Source organism: Buteo buteo, chromosome 12 (assembly GCF_964188355.1).
Source record: "Buteo buteo chromosome 12, bButBut1.hap1.1, whole genome shotgun sequence".
Taxonomy (NCBI): domain Eukaryota; kingdom Metazoa; phylum Chordata; class Aves; order Accipitriformes; family Accipitridae; genus Buteo; species Buteo buteo.
Window position 1 is genome coordinate 6,931,796 of NC_134182.1, and position 19,572 is coordinate 6,951,367.

Here is a 19,572-nt window from a genome sequence, read left to right on the forward strand (position 1 = left end):
GCATGCGCGGCTCCCGGGACTTGTTGCTGGGGTTGTAACTTCGGGGCCGGGACGGTGGCTTCGGCGCCGCGCCCCGTGTGGTGACGAGACGAGACGGGAGAAAGGAGAGGAGAGGCCGCCCCGGTGCAGGTAAGGGAGGGCGGGAGCGGGACTGCCGGCGCTCTGTGGGGACGGGACGGGGCTGCGTGAGGCGGCCTGGGGGCAGGTCCGGCGGCGGGTTGCTGAGAGGGTGAGGTGAGCCCTGAGGGGCGGCTGCCGGGCGGGGCCGGGCTGCCCGCGGGGGCCGGGGCCGGCCGCCTCCCGCTCCTCTCCGCCCGGCCGTGTTTCCTCGGGGCCTCCTCCCCGCTCTCCCGTCAGCGGCCGCAGCGGGACCCCGGTCCTCCGCGGGCTCGGGGCGGGGAACGGGCGGCCGGGGCAGCCCTGAGGGCGTCCCCTCCCTGTGGAGGGGCGGCGCAGGGCGAGGGGCTGACCCCCACCACGTCCTCCTCGCCCAGAGGCGAGCGCGGAGCCGAGGGGCTGACTGCCTGCACTCCCTCCCTGAGGAGCCCTGGGGTTTGCCGGTGTGCCGCCAGCCCCGATTCCACGCCCCTCCGAGGGTCGGGGACACTGTCAGGGTGCCAGCCAAAAAAAAGGGGCGACGGTTTCTCCTCCCCAGAGCCCGTACGGCTGCTGGCGTTCCCTGGAAGGAAGGGTCGCGACGTGCCGCTGCTTGCGGGCCCGTTTGGTCGCTGCAGCGCAACTCCACCCGTGGGAGGTCTTGCCCTTATCTTCCTGACAGCTGGCTGGTTTAAAAATAATGGCTTTCAAAAAATTGGAAGCGGCACCTGATAAGGTCCAGTGCGTTACTTAAAATTTAGCGTGTGGTCTCTGCAGTTGTTGTGGTGAAGGTTTCCAAAGTATGTTCAAAAATTCTGTCTCTCTTCCGTCAGCCCTAAATTTCAATCCTTAGAAAGCAAGGACAGATTCATGGTACAACTGTGTGTGTATTTTTTTTTCTTCCTGTGAAGAAACACGACAGTTGGGACGACGTTTCTTCTCTCCTGTGTCACACAGTCCAACATTTAGTAAATGCTGTTTTGGGAGAAGTATTCTCCATGCTGTTTTTCCACTGTTTAAAGGGAGAGCTTGTAGTTATTCATATCCTCGTTTTGGTTTTGTTTTGTTTTCAGCATCCAGGATAGTGCTGTCATCAGAGACCTGTGCATTCCTCTTACAGAGGCATGATATCCCAAAAATAGTGTCCCTGGACCTGGGTGATGAGGACCTACAATATTTGCCTTCAAAGGATAGAGTTTTGTGGGGTATGCTTTCTTTATGAATTTATCAGTCAGAAGTGTGTTCTGCATGAAGCATGCTTTTGTGTAAAGTACATGGGAATCATCAAGTTAATAAGATCCGAGAAGAGAAATGTTTGAAGTCGAAAGCCCCCAAATAAGTGAGCAATTGCTTGCACTGATAAAAAGACCTTTGTATCAATAGTCAAATCTTGTGCATTCTTGTATGTTACTACTCTTATCTGAGCAGGTCAGTTGACTAAAATGAGGTAGATGGCTGTTCTCATAGAAAATTAGAAATACTCTTTGTTCTTTCTTGTTCATGATAAACTGTAATTACTATGCTGTTCTTTTAGCTGAATTCTAAGAAAAAAGGAGAATCACACAATATTTTAAGAACAGAGAGGAGCATGTGTATTTGTGTAGTAGTTCTTTTCTGTGGAATTAGTGGTGAATTTGTTAATAATCTCAAGGTCTTGACATTTGAATAGAAAGTTCACAAGCTGGTATGTTCACACATGCTCATCAACTAGGAGCAAAATCTTCAAACTGCTATTGTTGGAATATCTAATGCCCCATGTTCCTCCTAGAATCAGAATCCAGGCTGGAATAAGTAGTTCAATGTTATAGATTAGAAGATAGAGAAGTTTAGTTTGTGTGGGTCTTTTGTAGTCTTCCTTGGATGCCTGTAGAGGACATGGTTGGTTACATGTCTGGAATCCTTGCTTGGGCACTGCTACTAACTGAGCCCGTCAGTTATTGCAGAATATTTTACAGGGAAAGATTGTCAAATATGACTTCGCTTCCAAAGTGGTTTCCTGGTTGACTCTTCCTGCACTTTTTGTACTTTTAATGTTAGCACATCTCACAAATACCAAGGCAAGCTTTTCACATGGTTGTCTCACTTTTTCTTTTCTTTTTGTTTTTTAAGGGAAAACCAAAATGAACCCTTTCTTTTTTCTGGGTTTTGGACATTCTCATCTAGTCTACTTCTGGAATAGAAGTCTACCTTTCAACTCAACAAATGAGACATACTGCTACAGCACTGCCCAGGGCAGCACGGTGCTCCAAGGAGTAACTTTTGGTGGAATCCCAACTGTCCTGCTGCTTGATGTAACCTTCTTTTTTGTAAGCCCAGTTTCTGTTTCTTGTATTGAAAATCCTTCTGGCCTTTTCAAAAGTTAGATTGTTCAGAATTCAGTTATTTATCAGGTAGGGATTTGTTTCTGAGAATCTTCAGAATAATAAATGTGCTAAGGCCATCCTGGGAACATCAAAGCACTTTTCAAGTATTGATAAAGGTTCACGTACGTGTGGGACGACAGTGTCGCTGTATGTTGGATGTGTAGATGTAGAGAGAGTGCAATATTATAGGGTCTGCATGTGGAGTCATGGTGGGCTTTGTAGAGGTAGCTCAAATTTCTATGTTTTGTCTTAACTGCAAGAACACCTTTTCCTTACTCTGGGTTTAAGTACTGGGTACCTTTTCAGGAAGGGGACGCTGTTGCTAACATGATTGTTTTTCAGAAGGAAATACAATATGGAAAATCTGTCCTTTCACAGATTTTTTAAAAATTAGATTTCCTGAAGCCATTGAGGAAATAATGTACTGATCAGCTCAGTCCTGACCAAAGGAGGAGTACGATTAATTGTTGGTCTGGAGGCTCCAAAACTGGAGCTGGTCTGGAGGCCTGAGACTCCAATAAAACTTATAGTTCTTTCTGTTAAGTTAGGCCTAGGTGGTCTTAAGCCACCAGAAAAAGAGCTGTAGATCTGAAATTGGCCTGATAAGTGAGGTTTCTGGTAGTAAAATGAGACTAAAGGGATCACATAGTTCCTGAGTTCTACAAAGCCACTGTGTGTAAGGTCTGAGCAGGTAGTTCTGTAGGAACGTAGAGGATGTTCCTAAAATTTATGTAGTGGCATTCTTTGCTATTGATTTGGTGTATGCAGCGTGCTATCATAAATTCATTTTCCAAGGGTGTACACTATTTATTGATTGCACAGCATTTAATAAGATTTAGTTAGAGTGTTTGGGGGTGTTGTCTTTTTTTTTTTTTTTTTTTTAAAGCTGTGATTGGATTTTAAGATACTGAGTCTCTGCTTTTGAGTTCCTTGCTGTTGAACCCTCCTCTCAAACATCATTAGGTAGAGAGTTAGATGTAGAAGAGATGTAGAAGGCTCCTCTCCAAGTACTGCAATTTATTGAGCAACTCCTGTATTCCTACATTCATGACATGTTTACAGCAGATCCCTTTAGTAACTGTAAGTTGATGGGTTTCTAAATATTATTTGTAGGCTGGTTTCCTAAGGAAGTGAGTTTTATATATTGCACAGTCTTCCCATTTTTGTCTGGCAGTTCCTCCTAATAACCACAGAATACGTTAGCTAATTTCAACCAAAGTTGTTAAAGACTCTAGGGAACTTGATATCTTGAAATTCCTGATTGCATGAAGTTTAATGGCCAGATGAATGAGAAAGATCTAGATTTATATTCCATGTTGCGAGGAAGGCTATTATAAGAAGGTTTAATTAATTGTGAAATGCAGAAATTAGCCATGTAATCTTGACACATAGATAATCTCGACATGTATTCTGGCTGGCCAGTTGGTATTTGCATAGATCCAAATAAGTTACATCACTAGCACCACTTTCCAGCCAAACAAGTATGGGATGTAGGAGGAGCTAGAAGGTGAGGGCGTATGCTACGTATGCATGGAAATAGGCCTTGTTACTTCTGCTTCATTGCTTCGTACAGAGCAACTTGTTTCTTTAAAAGAAAATGAAATGCATCTATGAAATACATAGTGAATTTTTTTGTTTGTTTTCTTAGCCTCATTCAAAAAGTGAAAATACAAAAAGTAAAAAATACATTGCAGAATGTAAAGGGAACTAGGCCTTAAGCCTCATTGTTTCTAAGACTATTCGTGTTACACATATAACTAATGATGGAGATTGCTTTAGATGTGATTAATAGAATGCAGGTGCTTATAAAACAATATGCATAAGCTGCTTATTTGTCCCATGTGTAGCCCTCACCATGGCTGGCTTAAAATCCAGTCAAGCTGAATCATCAGAAGAAGGATCATACATCTTAGATCTAAGACATAAGAATAAGAGTGATTAACTGTAGAGTAAGATGAATTAATAGAATAACCTGAGTTATTTTCAGAAATTGAAAGGTGATCTTTGATGTGTAAGAAGATAAGTGACTGTGGTGATCGGAGACCTTCTGCCTATGACCATTAACTTCAGAAGAACTGGGACAAGACAAGTTGAGACAGGAAAATGTATTGGACTTTTGAAACCACTGGAGAATAGAGAACTGAGAGTTCATGGAAGAACACCTAGAACTTCTTTTGACAAATTATCAGTTGCATATTGTTTTGGAAATCGTATATATATAGAGAGAAGGTGTTTTTGAGTAGTCTTTTGCCATTCACTGCAGTGGTGGCTTAACTCTGAGCTGTTAATAAAGCAAACCTAGAGAAACCCATGTTTGAAAATCCTTTAACACAGAAATCAAATATAAGTTTCTGGGCTTTATAGGTTATAATAATACATTACTTTTGCTGAGGATAAAAAGAATTCTCATACTTGAGAAAATAGTTGAGCCCCTACAGCCTGTTTACACGACTGTTTAAAAATAAAATAAAATAAAATGTCAAGTCTTCCATCATAGTTCTGGTCATTAAGTAATGAATAATAATAAAGGTGTATTTATGAAAGTTTTGACTTCCTCTCAAGTACTACTTGCTACTTTTCCTGTCAAAAACCTTCATGCACTTGCAGTTTATAAGTATTTTTGCATGCAGTTCTCCTTCTTTTTAAATTAGAGCAGGAAGGCAGGTGTTCTGGTCCTGTGGTTCCAGACAGGTTGGTTTGTAGCGTGGCCACCACTGGGTTGGTTAACATATGAGAGTTGTTTTAGGAACTAGGACAGCATTTTTTGACAGTTTCTATACACCTAAGAGTAATTATTATGAAGTGGAAAAATAAATATTCAAATATCTTTGTTTTTATTTTCTAGATTTTAATATTACTGTTTTCCATTATAAGAAAGAGATTCTGGGACTACGGTCGTGTTGCTCTGGTGTCAGAAGCTGAAAGGTAAAGATATGCAGACTGATTTGTTGAAACCATTTGGGGAATGTGGAAGTAAGTTCACTAAATAGGGCTTAAATTAAGTGCATTTGTATCAGTTGTGTTTGTAATCGCATGCACGTATTTGTTAAAAATGTCTTCATGCTGCTTTGTGTGAAATATGTCCCACTCACAAAGTTCCTCTTTGCAGTGTCAGTAATAAAGTTGTGTGTTTGCCATTGTCATGAATTTCATTCTACAGTTGTGGGTTAAGGAAGTGGAAGTAAGAAAATAAGCTACTTGTCTGCTAACATGTCACATACCTATGCATTGATGTTTACAGTGTGTTTCTGTGATAAAAGGATATTAACTATTTTGTTTATCTTGGCTCAAGCCCAGTATCTTCCCAGAGCTCTCTATACAGCCTGTGCCATAATATTTTTGAAGGTGATTAAAAATAAAAAAGAAATGTATCACTGCAGGTTTCCGAAATTCTTCACTGATATTTAGTAATACTGCAAATGAGCCTTTGATTTTTATTTTTTATATTTTTTTTTAATAGTATTATTTCTACAGGATGATGTCTTGGGATGTTTAAAAGCTAGCTGTTTATTTATGAAGTGGGTAAACTTTAACAGCGAGCCTCTTCCTGGTATTAGTGGTGTAACTAAGTTGTGGTAAATTCACAACTAAGCAACAGGAAAGGACTCAAAACGTGGTTTTAGGTGTAATCCATGTACAATTGTGAAAAGTAGGTGGTGAAAAAAAAAAAAAGATGGACTGTAACCGAGACGGCTAGCTCAGGCAGCAAGAATGAAGGTGCTCTAGTATAGGCTTCCATGTGAGCTGTATGGGCCTGCATGGGACAAACAGGTCCTTGAGCAGTCAGACACCTAGGAGCCTACGTTATTGTCCCTGCTGGATTGAGACCTGAGCTAGCTAGGTCAAAATTATCATAGATACACCTATGAATACGCTCCATTTTAACCTGCATTGTCCTGTAATTATGGGCGCCTCACCATTGCAACATTTCTTTTTAGCAGCAAACTAAAACCAGGTATTTTGCTATATTGGAGGGCTACAGAGTCTCTAAATGTTTCTAGCCTTGCTACAGGACTGAATTTGTGTGAGGTGGTGGCCCTGCAGGTAAGGGACTTAATTGTGCAGAGAAGTTCTGAGTAGTGGCTGGAAAATGAAGGAATAGAGGTGGAGGGAAAAGAGGTGATGTCTTGTAATAAGGAATATCTGAACAGGAAGCTAGCTTGCAAATCTGATCTACGCTAGGCTTCCAAACCTGTGTTGCATTTTCTTATGTCACTGTGCTTTAATATTCCAATAAAACATTGTTTTCTTTCTAGTTCAGTTAAATGCTCACACACTGGGAGCTCACGTCCTCCCTTTTCAGCATGAGACACAGCAAAAGTTTCTATAATTAAGCATATGCTACAAGATGAAAATCACAGCTTTCATAAGTGAAAAAGTGTTTTTTTACTACTTCCCTTAGTTATTTCAGAATTGTTAAAGTTGAAATAATTCTGTGGGATTCCATCATCTGTTATTAAAGATACTTAAAAGCATCATTCAATGTATTTTAGTGAATCAAGATACAACCGATTGTCAACATCTTCATCAGTACCTGAAGATCTTGAATATGATAGGGTAAGTATTCTAGAGTTTTGATACGTTTTTTTAAATGTCAGCTATTTAATGGTATTGGTCATAATTTGCCATTCCACCTAGCCCAATGAACCAGTCATTAAACTGGAAGACCATCTATGTGCGGAAATTAATAATGCATTGTGTATTGTGTTTTTATAGAACCGTATGTAACCTCTCTGCATTTCCTGACAAACTATTGCCATATCACAAACCACTATCTTGTGTCGTTGTTTTTAAGTGACTTTTTTTTTAATTAGGAGGGGGACTATGTGTTAGAGCTTCAAAGGGGAAGGAAAAAAGAATACTAAATAATTTGTGCTTAAATAACAGTCCAAAAGGTTACATTATGTTCACATTGCAAATAATACCTAGTTGGTCTTTATAGTAGATTGTCTTCCTCACAAAGATGAGAAAACTGGATGCAAGTATGAGGCTAGTAATAATGCCATGTGCTCTTAATATTAATACTGGTTTGGAGTGGAAGATAATTTTTTGGCCAAACTTTTAATTGTTTCCATCCATGGTCTCTCTGGAGTCTTTGAATTCACACATCTCTATCTTTTGTGTTGCAGTTTCAGAATGAATCATGCGAGAGTTGTCCAGTGGTGGCAGCCTACATTTTAACATGTTATATATGTATCAATTAGCTTAATATCTAGCCTTGCAACTAAATAATCATGTGAGCATTAAAAGCATACTGGTGTTTGATCAGGATTGCTCTTGTATTTGTGTAGTTTTCTTCATCTTTTTTAAAACCATAAAGCAACTTTCTCAGTGAAACTGTTGAATAAAAACATGTCTCTCTAGTTGGATACTATTCACGTGAAAGGAGAGAGAAGGGGTTTTTTTGACCTATACTGGAACATTCAGTGAGATGTGATCTCTGCTGTACAGTTTCATAGGAGGATTTGTAAACCTAAACAAGAAGCCTTTCTGTTAACCTAATAACAGCATTGTTTCTAACTACCGTTTAACTGATTAGCTTGTATTAGACTCTCATGGAGTTTATCCTTGAAACTGGAGAATCTTTGGAAGTGGTTTTGGAAAAAAAAATAAATCACCTTTTCTGCTCTAAAACAACCCATTAAAAAATAATTCCGTAGAAGCCTCAGTCTTGACTTCAGTTCATTGGAGATGGGATTTGGATACACTTGTATAAATTCAAGAAGCCCAAGCAATAAATGTGCAAGTAATAATAAAAAACCCCCAAACTTAAATACTCTCTGAAGACAGATATATACAGTACCTTGTAAAAACTGTGTAGAGTATTAGGTATTTTTCTGTATGTTTCTAAATGATGATTTCAGAGCAACAAACTGCCATCTTTTTAGCTAAGAGATTGGCTTAATAGAAACACTTCTCTTACTTGTAGAGATTAGAGACTATTTTTGTGTGTGTTAGCTCCTAAAAACTTCCTTCTTTATTTATAGGGGTTTTGTTCTTGGGTGACAGCTGCTTTTCGAATGCAGTAAGTATATGAAATGGAAATAGTGAGCTGTGGTTTGCTTTGCTTTTTTTTTTTTTTTTTTTTTTTTAATTAAAAAAGGTGGTTACATTCAAAATTATTTTTTTCCTTGAGTAGGTGGAATTTAATACAAACAGTAATACAGGTGCCTTTTGTGGGGTAGAAAAAGAATATGAAAACAAGATCAGCTTATGGGAATACTTCTTCAGGATGCAGTCGTCCTTTTGCTGGCAGCCCAGGGACTTCCTGCTCTTGGGACAGTGTGTACCCTAAGTGAATCTATGGCATTCATATAGATTCTGAGCTAATAACTAGGCTCTAGGCTTTTACCCTTCAAAGAGTACTGTGTGGGTGTTCCCCTGTTTGAAGCCAACAGGGCCCTGGGCAGGAAATGGGATTTCCCTGCAAGGACTTCTGTGGACAACTGGTGGTTTAGTTGGGGCTGGAATTGACTAACTAGGAAAAGCCCATCCCACTGTTTCCCAGAAACTGGGTGTTAGATGTGTGATGTTTGTTCTTTGTATCTCTTGGGACTTAGTATATCATGATTTTTAAAAATCAATTTCTAGCTTGGGCACATTGAAACAAAAAAGGGGTGGGGATTGAGCCTGTCTTTCTCCGTTTTTGCTAGTTCAGTTCCTTCCTTTTTCAAGAACTCCTATTTTAATGATCTGTCCTGCTGACAATGGATAGATGATGAGAGTTCATTCCAGAGCCTATTAATGTCATCTGTTAATTGGGTGTCATAAGAGTAAGGTGATTCTGTTGTAATTTTCCTCATGGGGCACCTTTATGGAGGTGAGTGAACACTGTCACAATGTGATCTTAAAGTTTGAGAGCTAGACTTAACACCTTGTGACTGTCATGAAGCAGGTCACAGCAAATGACTTTGTCCTCTTTTAGGGTGATAAAGAAGAACTTGGATTTATATTTGCTTTTCAGATTACTTGTTTCCCTCTTAAATTCCCTTATCTTAATTTTTGTATGTTGATACTGCCCAAGAAAAAGACACTTTTGGAACCTAAATTTATGCATGAAAGAACACACGATGTTGAAAATCAATAAGGATTGATGGAGATGTCACTGGGTAGACTGAGAAATTAGTGTATGTTCAAAAACCACCCCCAAAACCCCAAGGATATTAAGTAGACTGACCGTGTGCTTTTCTGTCTATGATGCAGTGATGATGAGATTCATGAGAGATGTGGTGAAGATGCCATACATTACCTTGCCTTCCAGCGTCACATCATCTGTTTGTTGATTGCTGTCAGCATTTTGTCTGTGTGTGTCATATTGCCTGTCAACCTATCAGGTGATCTACTTGGTAAGAATTTTTTTTGTATTCTGAGAAGAATTTTGTGTTTTATATAATTGCACTTTTTTATTTTGGTAAACTTTGTAATGTTTTGTTTGTTTGTTTCCCCCCCTCAGTCTGACATGTGTGTCGTTTTGTGTGAAATTTGCACAAGAGTAGAGGGTTCTTTAAACATCTGGCAAAAACTGTTGTCAGAAACAAGATGGCAGACCACATGCAGACATAGATGACCAGACCTAGAAGGCTCAAGGCAAGGTTAACTTGACCTATGCCTTCTTAACTGGTGTTTATTTAAGCACTCTATGGATTTTATTGGTGTTGATTGCCAATGGAAACTGTCTTCACAGTTCAGAAATCTTTTTCTAGTGTCCAGTCTGAATCACTTTTGCTGTAATTTAAGATCATTACTTTTTTTGACCTGTCACTGGGGAGAATAGATTATTCTTTTCCTCTTTGCAATATCCTTTTAGCTGCTTGAGGATTATCAATTCATCTGTGCTTTTTCCTCTTTTTGATAAACCAGACCAGTTAATTTGGTCATTAATGAGAAATGGTTTCCATTTGGCTGATCATAAAATCATCAGCCATCCTCTGAACTTTTCTTTTATCTAGCTAGACTGTCTCCCTTTGTTCCCTTCTGTCTTGGTTTGCGGCTCAAAACTGGACAAATCTTCTCACTGAGAATTTGTCCATGCTGACTAAACAAAGAATTATTTCATGTTTCTTGCAGTCTAGTCCTGATTATGTCTGCCAGTGTGACACCTACCTCTTTCCATTATTAACTCACACTCGACAAATACAGTGTGTGTGTCCTCTAGTCTGCCATTCAGGTTGCTAATGAGAATACTGGTAGACAGAATTCTGTTAAACCCTGTTTAAACTTTCTTCCATTTTTGATAATGAGCCCTTATAAACCCACTTTATACCTGGCTTTGTATCAGTCTTGTCAAGATCATGTTTACACAGTTGTTCACAGTTGATCATTTTGGTGAACAGCGATGCAAAAAAAAAAAAAAAAAAGGCAATAATTAATTTGGTTTTCCTGAGTACTTGCTTGCCTTTTGTTTTCTTTGTTCTTATACAACAACAATTGCATCTTATTTTGTGTACTGACCTTGCTATCTTTGTCCCTATAATTTATTCTCTTCTATTGTCCTTAATAATGTGGCCTAGTTTTTGTTTTCAGTTTACTCCTACCTGTGTTTTAAAGAGCCTTGTGACATAGCCCTCATATGTAATGGGATACGTTGTACTTGTGCCTTTAGTATTGTTTCTTTGTGGAGCTGCCATCTCTGACTTCCTTTTTATGAGCTCTTTCTTAGCAATTCTGTTTATATTAATATCTGCTTTCTTAAAGACCATTGCTGTTCTCTTTTTCTTCTTTGCACGTCTTTTTTTTGTCTTTTCAAAGGACCCTTTATCACTTCAGTCAGTTCTACTTCCTTGCTTTCCATCTCTGTGTTCTTAGCCAGCATTCATAGTTTTATAGAATCAAATCCAACACAACTGGTGCCCTACTTGCTGTCTTCACCTCCTTTGTGAAGTAGAGAGAGAGATGCTGGTGCTTTCAAAGAACTTACAGAACGTAATTCCCCCTTCTGGTCTAGCTACTATCTGTATATTTATACCAAAATGGATTTTGTAATATGCATCAATTTGTGTGCACTGTCCTCCTCTAACTACAATTTGATAAAAGTTGTAGTAGCTTGGATACCAATAGATGCTCTCTGTTAATTCAGATGGCAGAGTATGGCTGGCCTTCTAAAGCAGGAGATTACAGCTTCTGTTTTCCTGCATTAATTTTCATGATGCTAGGAAATACAGCTGATAAACAAATATGAAGTTATAGTGTCCCTCCCCTTCTTCCTCCCCTTCTACTCTATGTGGATTTTGTGCATTTGGAGTTCTTTCTGTTGTGATGACTTAACATGCAATGTGATTTAACAGTCTATGCTAGAAGATTGTTTAGCTTTCCAGGTACACTTAGCTCTTTTTCCTTTGTGAACATGTACTCATTTTCACTCACTTGCATTATAATTTTTTAAAATACTTGACAGTCTACAGAAACAATGTCATATAAACTTTCTCATTTTTGACCTTAGTAAGGTTATCGGTACTGTGTTGTCAACGCTGAATTAATGCAGTTTAAAAAACTGAGATAAAAAATCAGTGAAGATGGAGTAAAAATGTGAAGGAAATACATTCAAATCCCTAAACAAAATCGACATGAAGGGAGATTGGAGGGAGAAAGGGAACTGCTACAAGGATCTAGTGTTTAGATTTTTAAAATAATCTATTATTTCTCTTGATGGGTTGAATGTGGTATAATCCTGGAGGTTTGGTTTTTTTCCAACTTTAAATTGCAATACAGTATAAACCAGCATTGATTATGATTCTAAATCTTTTTAACAATTAACATGCTCAGTATTAAGAAAAGTATATCAACTTTAAAAAAAAAAAAAAAAAGAACAAAAGCTGACTCTTGGATATTTTGCATGTGAATGTTGCAGCAGTTAATTATGCTACTTGTTTTTGCTCTTCTTAGATAAAGATCCCTATAGTTTTGGGAGAACAACTATAGTAAACTTACAAACTGGGTAAGTAAATCTTGCAGAGTACTTTTATGCTTATGTCTTTTTCCTGCCATAGTCTCTAAATGCATAAATTGATACTTGCAGCATGGCTCATGGGGTAGGAATTACTTATTCAAGCTTCATCAACTGAAACTGGGATACGTTCTGCTTCAGGCTATGCAGTTACTGTGCTGATAAGAAATCTGGAGACTTGGCTTCTACTCTGTCAGCTCTTACTTCTTACACCACGTTTCTCTTGGCTAATGACTGCACATCTAGTGATAGTATTTTCAGAAATTTCCACATTAAAAGAAACCATATTTCAGAAGGAAAATAAAGCTGACAGCTTTACTAGAATGTGTAACTCGGATGATTTAAATTCTCTTACATCAGATTTATGTGTGTGCATATCTCTCCCATCTGAGATCATGATTAAAATTACTTCTATGTGTTTTAAAAACAGTCTGTAAAAATAGTTGAGATACAAAGCTGTAAAATTTTTCTGTTTTATTACTTGATCACTCCACATCTATCTGTGCTACTGTGTCCAGTAGAGTTTCTGCCAATGCACTTTGTTTTTTTTTAACCATGTTACGAATCCTAGTAACTAGTGGGGATTTTTTGTTTGTTTGGTTTTTTTAATCTGTAAAATAGGTTCCTGTATTTTAGGTTAATTGTAATTATTAATGCTCTTTGCAAAACTGAAGAACTGTTCACAGAACAGAACTTCTGTAAGCTTTGAGAAAGGAGCTATCAGAGAAGCAGAATTTACTCCCTGTAGTAGGCTGTTTTCAATTTGAGTAAGGATTGCGTCAGAGAGAGTTCAATTATGCACTCAGCTCAGTAACTAGTAAGGCCAATAAAAAAAATGATTTGGCAAATAGCATGGTGTGTGCTATTGGGCATCTGAATGAGAAGGTGCAAGCCAAACGCTGCCTAAAAATGTCCATGTCCTACAAGATCCATTTCCTTTGTATGTCTGTTACCCATAGAATTTTATGATAAACAAGTAACCCTAATGGATATCCAAGGCATCTGCATAGGCGTGACTGACTACCAGTAACTACCTTTTTTTCCTTGTTTTGTGTTCAACAAGAGGTTCTGATCTGCTTAGCATTTTGATGGCTACTTGTATCAGTTAGGCAATTAGTTCTTCCTGTTTCTCATATTCATAACATTTTGTCTGACAGTAATAATCTTCTTTGGCTGCACACCATTTTTGCTGTTGTTTACCTGATTCTAACTGTTGTCTTCATGAGACATCACATGAAGTATGTCACATATAAAGAAGAAAACATAGTAAGTTTCTGTATTGGGGTGAAAAAAACCGTACAGCATGTTTGCAAGTGGATAATGCTAAAAAGGCAAATTGCTAAGATGCTTCCTGCTTGCTAGAATGTGACATAAGTGTGAAGGAATTCACTGAAAGCAAAGCTTTGCTGAGTGAATTGTGAAAATGGATGGAGAGAAGGGGGTTGGGGAGGGATTTGTGAAATTTTGGGTGTAATCTATTACCAATGTAGAAGGTGAATGTGGTGCTGTCTTGAATAGATGCAGCTCCCATCAAAATCAAAATGCCCTACCTTTTTTCCCCTCTACAACACAGCTACTTGTGCTGTGTCAATGCCTTCCTCATATTCTTGTTTTCCCTTCCATGATATAGTTTCTTAAAATTGGAGTTGCATTTTCTTTTGCAGGTTAAGTGCACATTGTTTATAACTGGTCTTCCAAAAAATGCAAAAGAAGAGACAATACAAGGCCATTTCACGTAAGTTCCATTCTTCAGTAGTACCATTAGGAACAAACAGGAGATTTAAAATTGTCCTAGTGGTTTTACCTGCCCAAGCAGAAATGTTTTTTGACTTTTGCACTGTTTAAAATTCATATTATGTATCTGTCTTCTAAAAGCATATCTTATTCCTTAGGCAGAATTGAGAAAAGACTGTATTTCAATAAAGTTAGCTAATCTTAGAATTAGAATGTAAGAAAGTGGCTGTGTCTCCATGCTTTCCATTCATGCTCCCACATGACCTTTACTTGAGAATAACGCTGCGCATCTCATATGAAAGTAACTTTCAGCAGCTGTCTCTCTGGAAGTCTCCACTTTATGATATCTCATTCGGAAATGAAATAAGTGATTGAGATGTCAGTTGGACATCAGTGATGCTCTTTGAAACAGTTTCTTCATTGTATTTTCTGTTCTTACAGAACTGCCTACCCAACCTGCACTGTGCTGGAGGTCCAGCTGTGTTATGACGTAGCCAAGCTTATTCATCTCTTCAAAAAAAGGTACTTGTTTTGCAGTCTACCTGAGTTTAGCATGATTTTATGAATGCTTTGCCAGTCCTTAATCAACATATACCAGTAGTACTAAGCTTGCACGTACTAGAAGTGAATTCCGCTGTTAAAGTTCTGGTCTGGACTTCAGTTAGATTCAGCTGTGTTTTAAGGTGAGTTGTGGGGTTCTTGTAGGTGTGATATGTTGTGCGTTGCATAAGATAAGCTTTGACTTGCTGATTATTCATGTATGTATTTATTTAATTATTGTCAGGCAGTGCAAATTGGAAAACTCAACTATTGAATTAATAACTCTGGGACCCTGCTTCTTTGGCTGGAGGTGCTGGTCACAGGAGAGAAAAGTGTTATCTCCTGGGCTATACATTGGGTTTTTTTCCTGGAACCTCACTACAAGTGTAGGCTGTATAATGCTATTACAGGCTTGAAAATAAATTATACTAAGGAGCCAAAATAAGATATATGAATATCTCTGGTGACCGAATAGTTTGTTATCAGTCCTTGACATAACTTTTTCTCTTGGGGATTATATTCTTCTTAATCTTAATGTTGATACTGTTTTCTTGCAAAATGTTATGGATATATTTTTCTGTCCAGAAAACAGGCAGAAAAAAGTCTGACTTACTATGAACACCTGCATCAGAAGTATGGCAAGCGGGTCCAAATCAACCCTAAGCCATGTGGTCAATTCTGCTGTTGTGAAGTGAGAGGATGTGAAAGGGTAAGAGATTGTGTTCATTTTTAGTGACGGCTAGGTAAATTGTTAGAAGAGTAGAGAATAGTTTTTGTATGACATTTTGTTGAGCTTTGGAAAATTCTTTATTCGTTTATTGCAAATAGCTCATACTTCATGTTCTTGCACTGTACAGGAAAGGAATTCCCCAAAACTTTTGAAATGTAATCTTAGTGCAAAAACTGAAGTGCAAGGAAAACTTCCTGTTTGTTTGTCTTCGCCTTGTGACTTGATTTGTAATTTGTGGAAGTAGTATGAGGAAGAGAGACTATGGTTTGTGTAAGCTTTATTTTAATGAAGATATTAGCCATCTGGTACTTGGATGTAACAGTCAACAATTTCCCAACAGGAGGATGCTGTAGATTATTATACCAAAGTTAGAAATGAACTGATGGAAGAATATTCAAAAGAGGAACAAGCTGTTCATAATAACCCACTGGGAATGGCTTTTGTAACATTTCAAGAGAAATCCATGGCAACCTAGTAAGTTTTGTCTGGTGTCTTGTTTGTTCTCTTTTAACTATAATAGTACAACTGATCTGCTGTTTGTGTTGCTTGTTTGCTTATGTTGGTGGTTCTTCCTTTCTTCTTCTTCTTCACTGTCCTGTGGATTTGGTCTGCTTTGCTTTCCAATAAGTTTTCCTGTAAGTGTGCATTTAGCCTCTATGCTTTGAGTGAAGAAAATATCTAAGGGACTGAATGGCTCTGGACATTTTTGGGGGATAAGGAGCCTTTCTCTTCTGTATGGGATCCAGTCCATCAGTGTAGGTTAATAGTAGGCCAGACTGACTGGCTCTTTAATATGAGTTACTGATCTCTACATTTTCTACTGTGCAAATGGTCCAATTACCAAACTGTCAGAGTGGGTGCAAATTACACTGCTAGTTAGTCATCTCTACAAAGTAGAGTCAGTGACTGACCTGGCCATAGGTGGATAGATACACACTATGTATCTCTCTTCCCTGTTAATATAGATACATGCCTAGGCCTAATATCAGAAGTTGTTCAGTGCTTTTTACTAAGTCATTTGTAGAGAAAATGCATGTAGCCTCTTGTTTTCTGTTGGCACTTTGTGAGCATCTTTTACTAACAGAAAGTGGGTAACGGGAAGCAGAATAATGTTTGTATTACAAAAATAACACATGCTTTTTTTTATTCTTCATAGCCTCTCTGATTTAAATTGTCTGCATTCTTTTGACCTTCAAGTCATGTTAGAAGAGCCAGTCTTTCAGGCTTTTTTTTCGAGGAAGTCCAAGGTATAGAATTCCTTGCAAGAATTTGAGATGCTGGAGAAAGTTTTGCTTGCTGCTCTTTAACTGAGTAGTGATTGTGTGGTGCAATCTGCCCCACTCTAAATTTTGTAATGTTATACACCATATTTAGAGAATTTAGAGCATGAAATAACATTTTAAGATGTGAAACTGAAAGGAGAAATAAGCATTGAAGTTCCTTCTGTAGCTGCTGATTTGTCGTATACGATTTTGATGGGATAGTCTCTCCTTGAGCATGTGTTCTGAGTTGCACTGCAGGCATCTGAGTTGAATTATCAAGAACTGAAAAGATTTTAGTTTGTTTAGCTTGGAATTGATGCAGTGGACTCCATTCTCTGGAAAATTAGATGAGATTACATGCAAAGCTAGGGCTACCATCAAATTAGAAAGTTATTTGGTGCCCTTAGTAGGCTCTGCTCCACAGAGCCCTGAAATAGGGTGGGAGAAACAGGAAGCCAGGATTGAGGTTCGTGGAGCCAGGTGCTTGTAGAAGCTTGGTTAATGGTGGTGCTCAGTAGTATGGCTGGTAGTGCTAAAGCTTGCTCTGTATGTATTTTTAAAAATAAACTGTCAAAGTGTAATTAACTTTCTTAAATACTTGCTGCCGCGAGATGCTGACAATTTGACATCACTACTTGAATTCTGGTAAGGTAAAGATCTGGGTTTGGGGGGTTATTTTCGTTTGGTTTGTGTGTGTGTCTCTCTTCTTTATGTTAAGAGCACAACTGAGAAACAAGCATGTTCAGGAATTTTAGAGTCTACCCATTCAAATATAATATATACTGTTTCCATGCTAGTGTAATACAGCTTATCTGGAGTGGAAGTTCTTTTACGCAGTAATGAATACGCAGTTGTACTGTCTCTGAATATATGCCTAGCACTTCTATTGCTGTGTTTTGAGAAATCTTTGAAAGCATTTATTCTGGCTATGTTTAAATTTTGTTTAAATACATCGATTGTCAATCAACCTCTAATATTAGAAGATAAAATTAAGTATTGTGGTTATTTTAGGAGTGGGTGAAGGAGGGTAATATTTTGAATTGTGAGAATACCAGCACGTTAAAATTTTTTCTGAGCATTGGTACTCAAGGCAAAATTGGCTAGTTTTGATACTAGTGTAATGAAATGAGAGTGCAGACTAATCCTTTAGTCTGCTTTGATTTGAAACAAGCTCTAATTACATAAGGAGGTGTTTGGAGAACTGGCAGTCTTTAATTTTTCCAGTGCTTTCAGGCTTTGATTTTTTTTTTTACTTTTTTTTAAAATATTTTTTTAAATATGAGTCACTGCTGTTTTTTCTGTTGGTAGAAGCACCAAACAGTTCAAACCATGACTGCTTTTTGTTTCCAACTTTGTCAGATCTCAAAGACCTGTGGTAGTAACTGTTTATATGATGGTCATCACATGCATAATACAATGCTGTATTGTTGTCTAAGTACTATCTTGATCTCTGGTTATTAAAAGCAAAAAAACCTTTGTCAGTATTCCCAGTCTTTCTCATTACGTATGCAGCATTTTCAGGTGTAAAAATTTGGAAAAATTCTCCTTTTTCTTCCTTACAGTATCCTTAAGGACTTCAATGCCTGCAAATGTCAGAGTATTAAGTGTAAAGGAGAACCCCAGCCATCATCGTACAGTAGGGAGCTATGTGTATCAAACTGGGAGGTTACATATGCTCCTTATCCTGAGAATATTTGTTGGTAAGATCCCCGTCTTGCATCCATTTATTTAGGGTAATGTAGGTTTAGAATGGGGACAGGAGGAGGGGGCTGAGTGCATTTTTCTTTACCCCTAAACTAAGACTTTATGTAGCATTTGTACTTGGCTGATCTGCATCTTTATTTCCATTACTACTGTTCTTTGGTCTTGGGGAGGCCTCTCAGAGGCTGACTAGGGTTTTGCCACCCCAAAGTTCTCGTGCCTGCAGTTCCTATTAAATAAAAAAAATAAATAAAAAAATTCAGCTTATTAATTAATGTCTGTGCCTCAGTGTTTCCATTTTATGGGGTTAATGCATATCTACAGTTCAGATCTGAGGAAAGCAATTTGGTGTTAGTGCTGAGTATTCTCCAACTATATGTATGTTTTTTGAGTTGCCACATGATGAGTGTAACTTGATCCACTCTGTGAACTATGGTCTGTCTTCCAACATCTTTTTATTGACCCAGTAAATTTCCCAGACTTTACCTGCTGCTTACAGGAGAGTGTCAAAAAATAGATAAATACTTTTTGAGTTAAACTGTTCCTGTGCTGTCTTCTGTCATGCTTATAGGCTAAAAATGACTAAATATTTTCCAGTTGCTTTGCAACTAACTTAGGGTTGGGTCAATATAATCCCTTATTCGTATACCAGTTGATTTGTTGACATTTCCATTGACCAAACTGAAACTGCAAGACACAAACATGCACAAGTTACTGCATCTCACCTGTATGTAACTGTTTTTTAAAAAAAGTACACTTTCCCCTAATGTTTTTAACAGAAAATTACTTTTAAGGTGACTATGCCATCTATTTCTGATAATTGAGATAACTGAATCTTCTCTAAAACTACAATTCTGCAGTTGGGAATAAAGTACAGAATCTTTAACCATAAAGCAAACAACCAACCATGATTCTTAGCTGTGTCTTTCAGATGTGTTATTTTGAGACATGAATTAAAAATCTCTTGCAGACTACTTTCCACATAGGGTCAGTTTAATCTGCCTTTTTTCATGGAAGGGTTCTTGCATGCATATGTGCTTCATTTCTTCTTCCTTTGTTCAAGCACTCTCTTATGGACACAGGAAATGATCGTTGAGACTCAGTGGGTTGAAGCACTTACAAAGCTTTTCTAAACATTTCTGAGAGGGGAGGATGGTGGGGTTTTGTTGTTCATGTTTTTTGTGGTGGGGGTGGTGGTTTTGG

General features: G+C 38.2%; 1 protein-coding gene across 9 annotated transcripts in view; it reads left to right on the top strand.

Annotated features, from left to right (window-relative positions):
* TMEM63A (transmembrane protein 63A) overlaps positions 1–19,572 on the top strand; it is a 50,256-nt gene continuing 30,684 nt past the window's right edge. For 8 of the 9 annotated variants that reach the window (XM_075042534.1, XM_075042535.1, XM_075042531.1 and 5 more), the window contains exons 1-14: positions 1–129; positions 1,170–1,301; positions 2,206–2,402; positions 5,305–5,384; positions 6,953–7,016; positions 8,447–8,484; positions 9,663–9,805; positions 12,342–12,393; positions 13,560–13,668; positions 14,067–14,137; positions 14,578–14,658; positions 15,262–15,385; positions 15,747–15,880; positions 18,231–18,368. In XM_075042534.1, coding sequence (XP_074898635.1) covers positions 2,217–2,402; positions 5,305–5,384; positions 6,953–7,016; positions 8,447–8,484; positions 9,663–9,805; positions 12,342–12,393; positions 13,560–13,668; positions 14,067–14,137; positions 14,578–14,658; positions 15,262–15,385; positions 15,747–15,880; positions 18,231–18,368 — 1,220 coding nt within the window. In that variant the 5' untranslated portion in view covers positions 1–129; positions 1,170–1,301; positions 2,206–2,216. The remainder of the gene's footprint in view (positions 130–1,169; positions 1,302–2,205; positions 2,403–5,304; positions 5,385–6,952; positions 7,017–8,446; positions 8,485–9,662; positions 9,806–12,341; positions 12,394–13,559; positions 13,669–14,066; positions 14,138–14,577; positions 14,659–15,261; positions 15,386–15,746; positions 15,881–18,230; positions 18,369–19,572) is intronic. The other variant, XM_075042537.1, reaches the window with a different exon arrangement.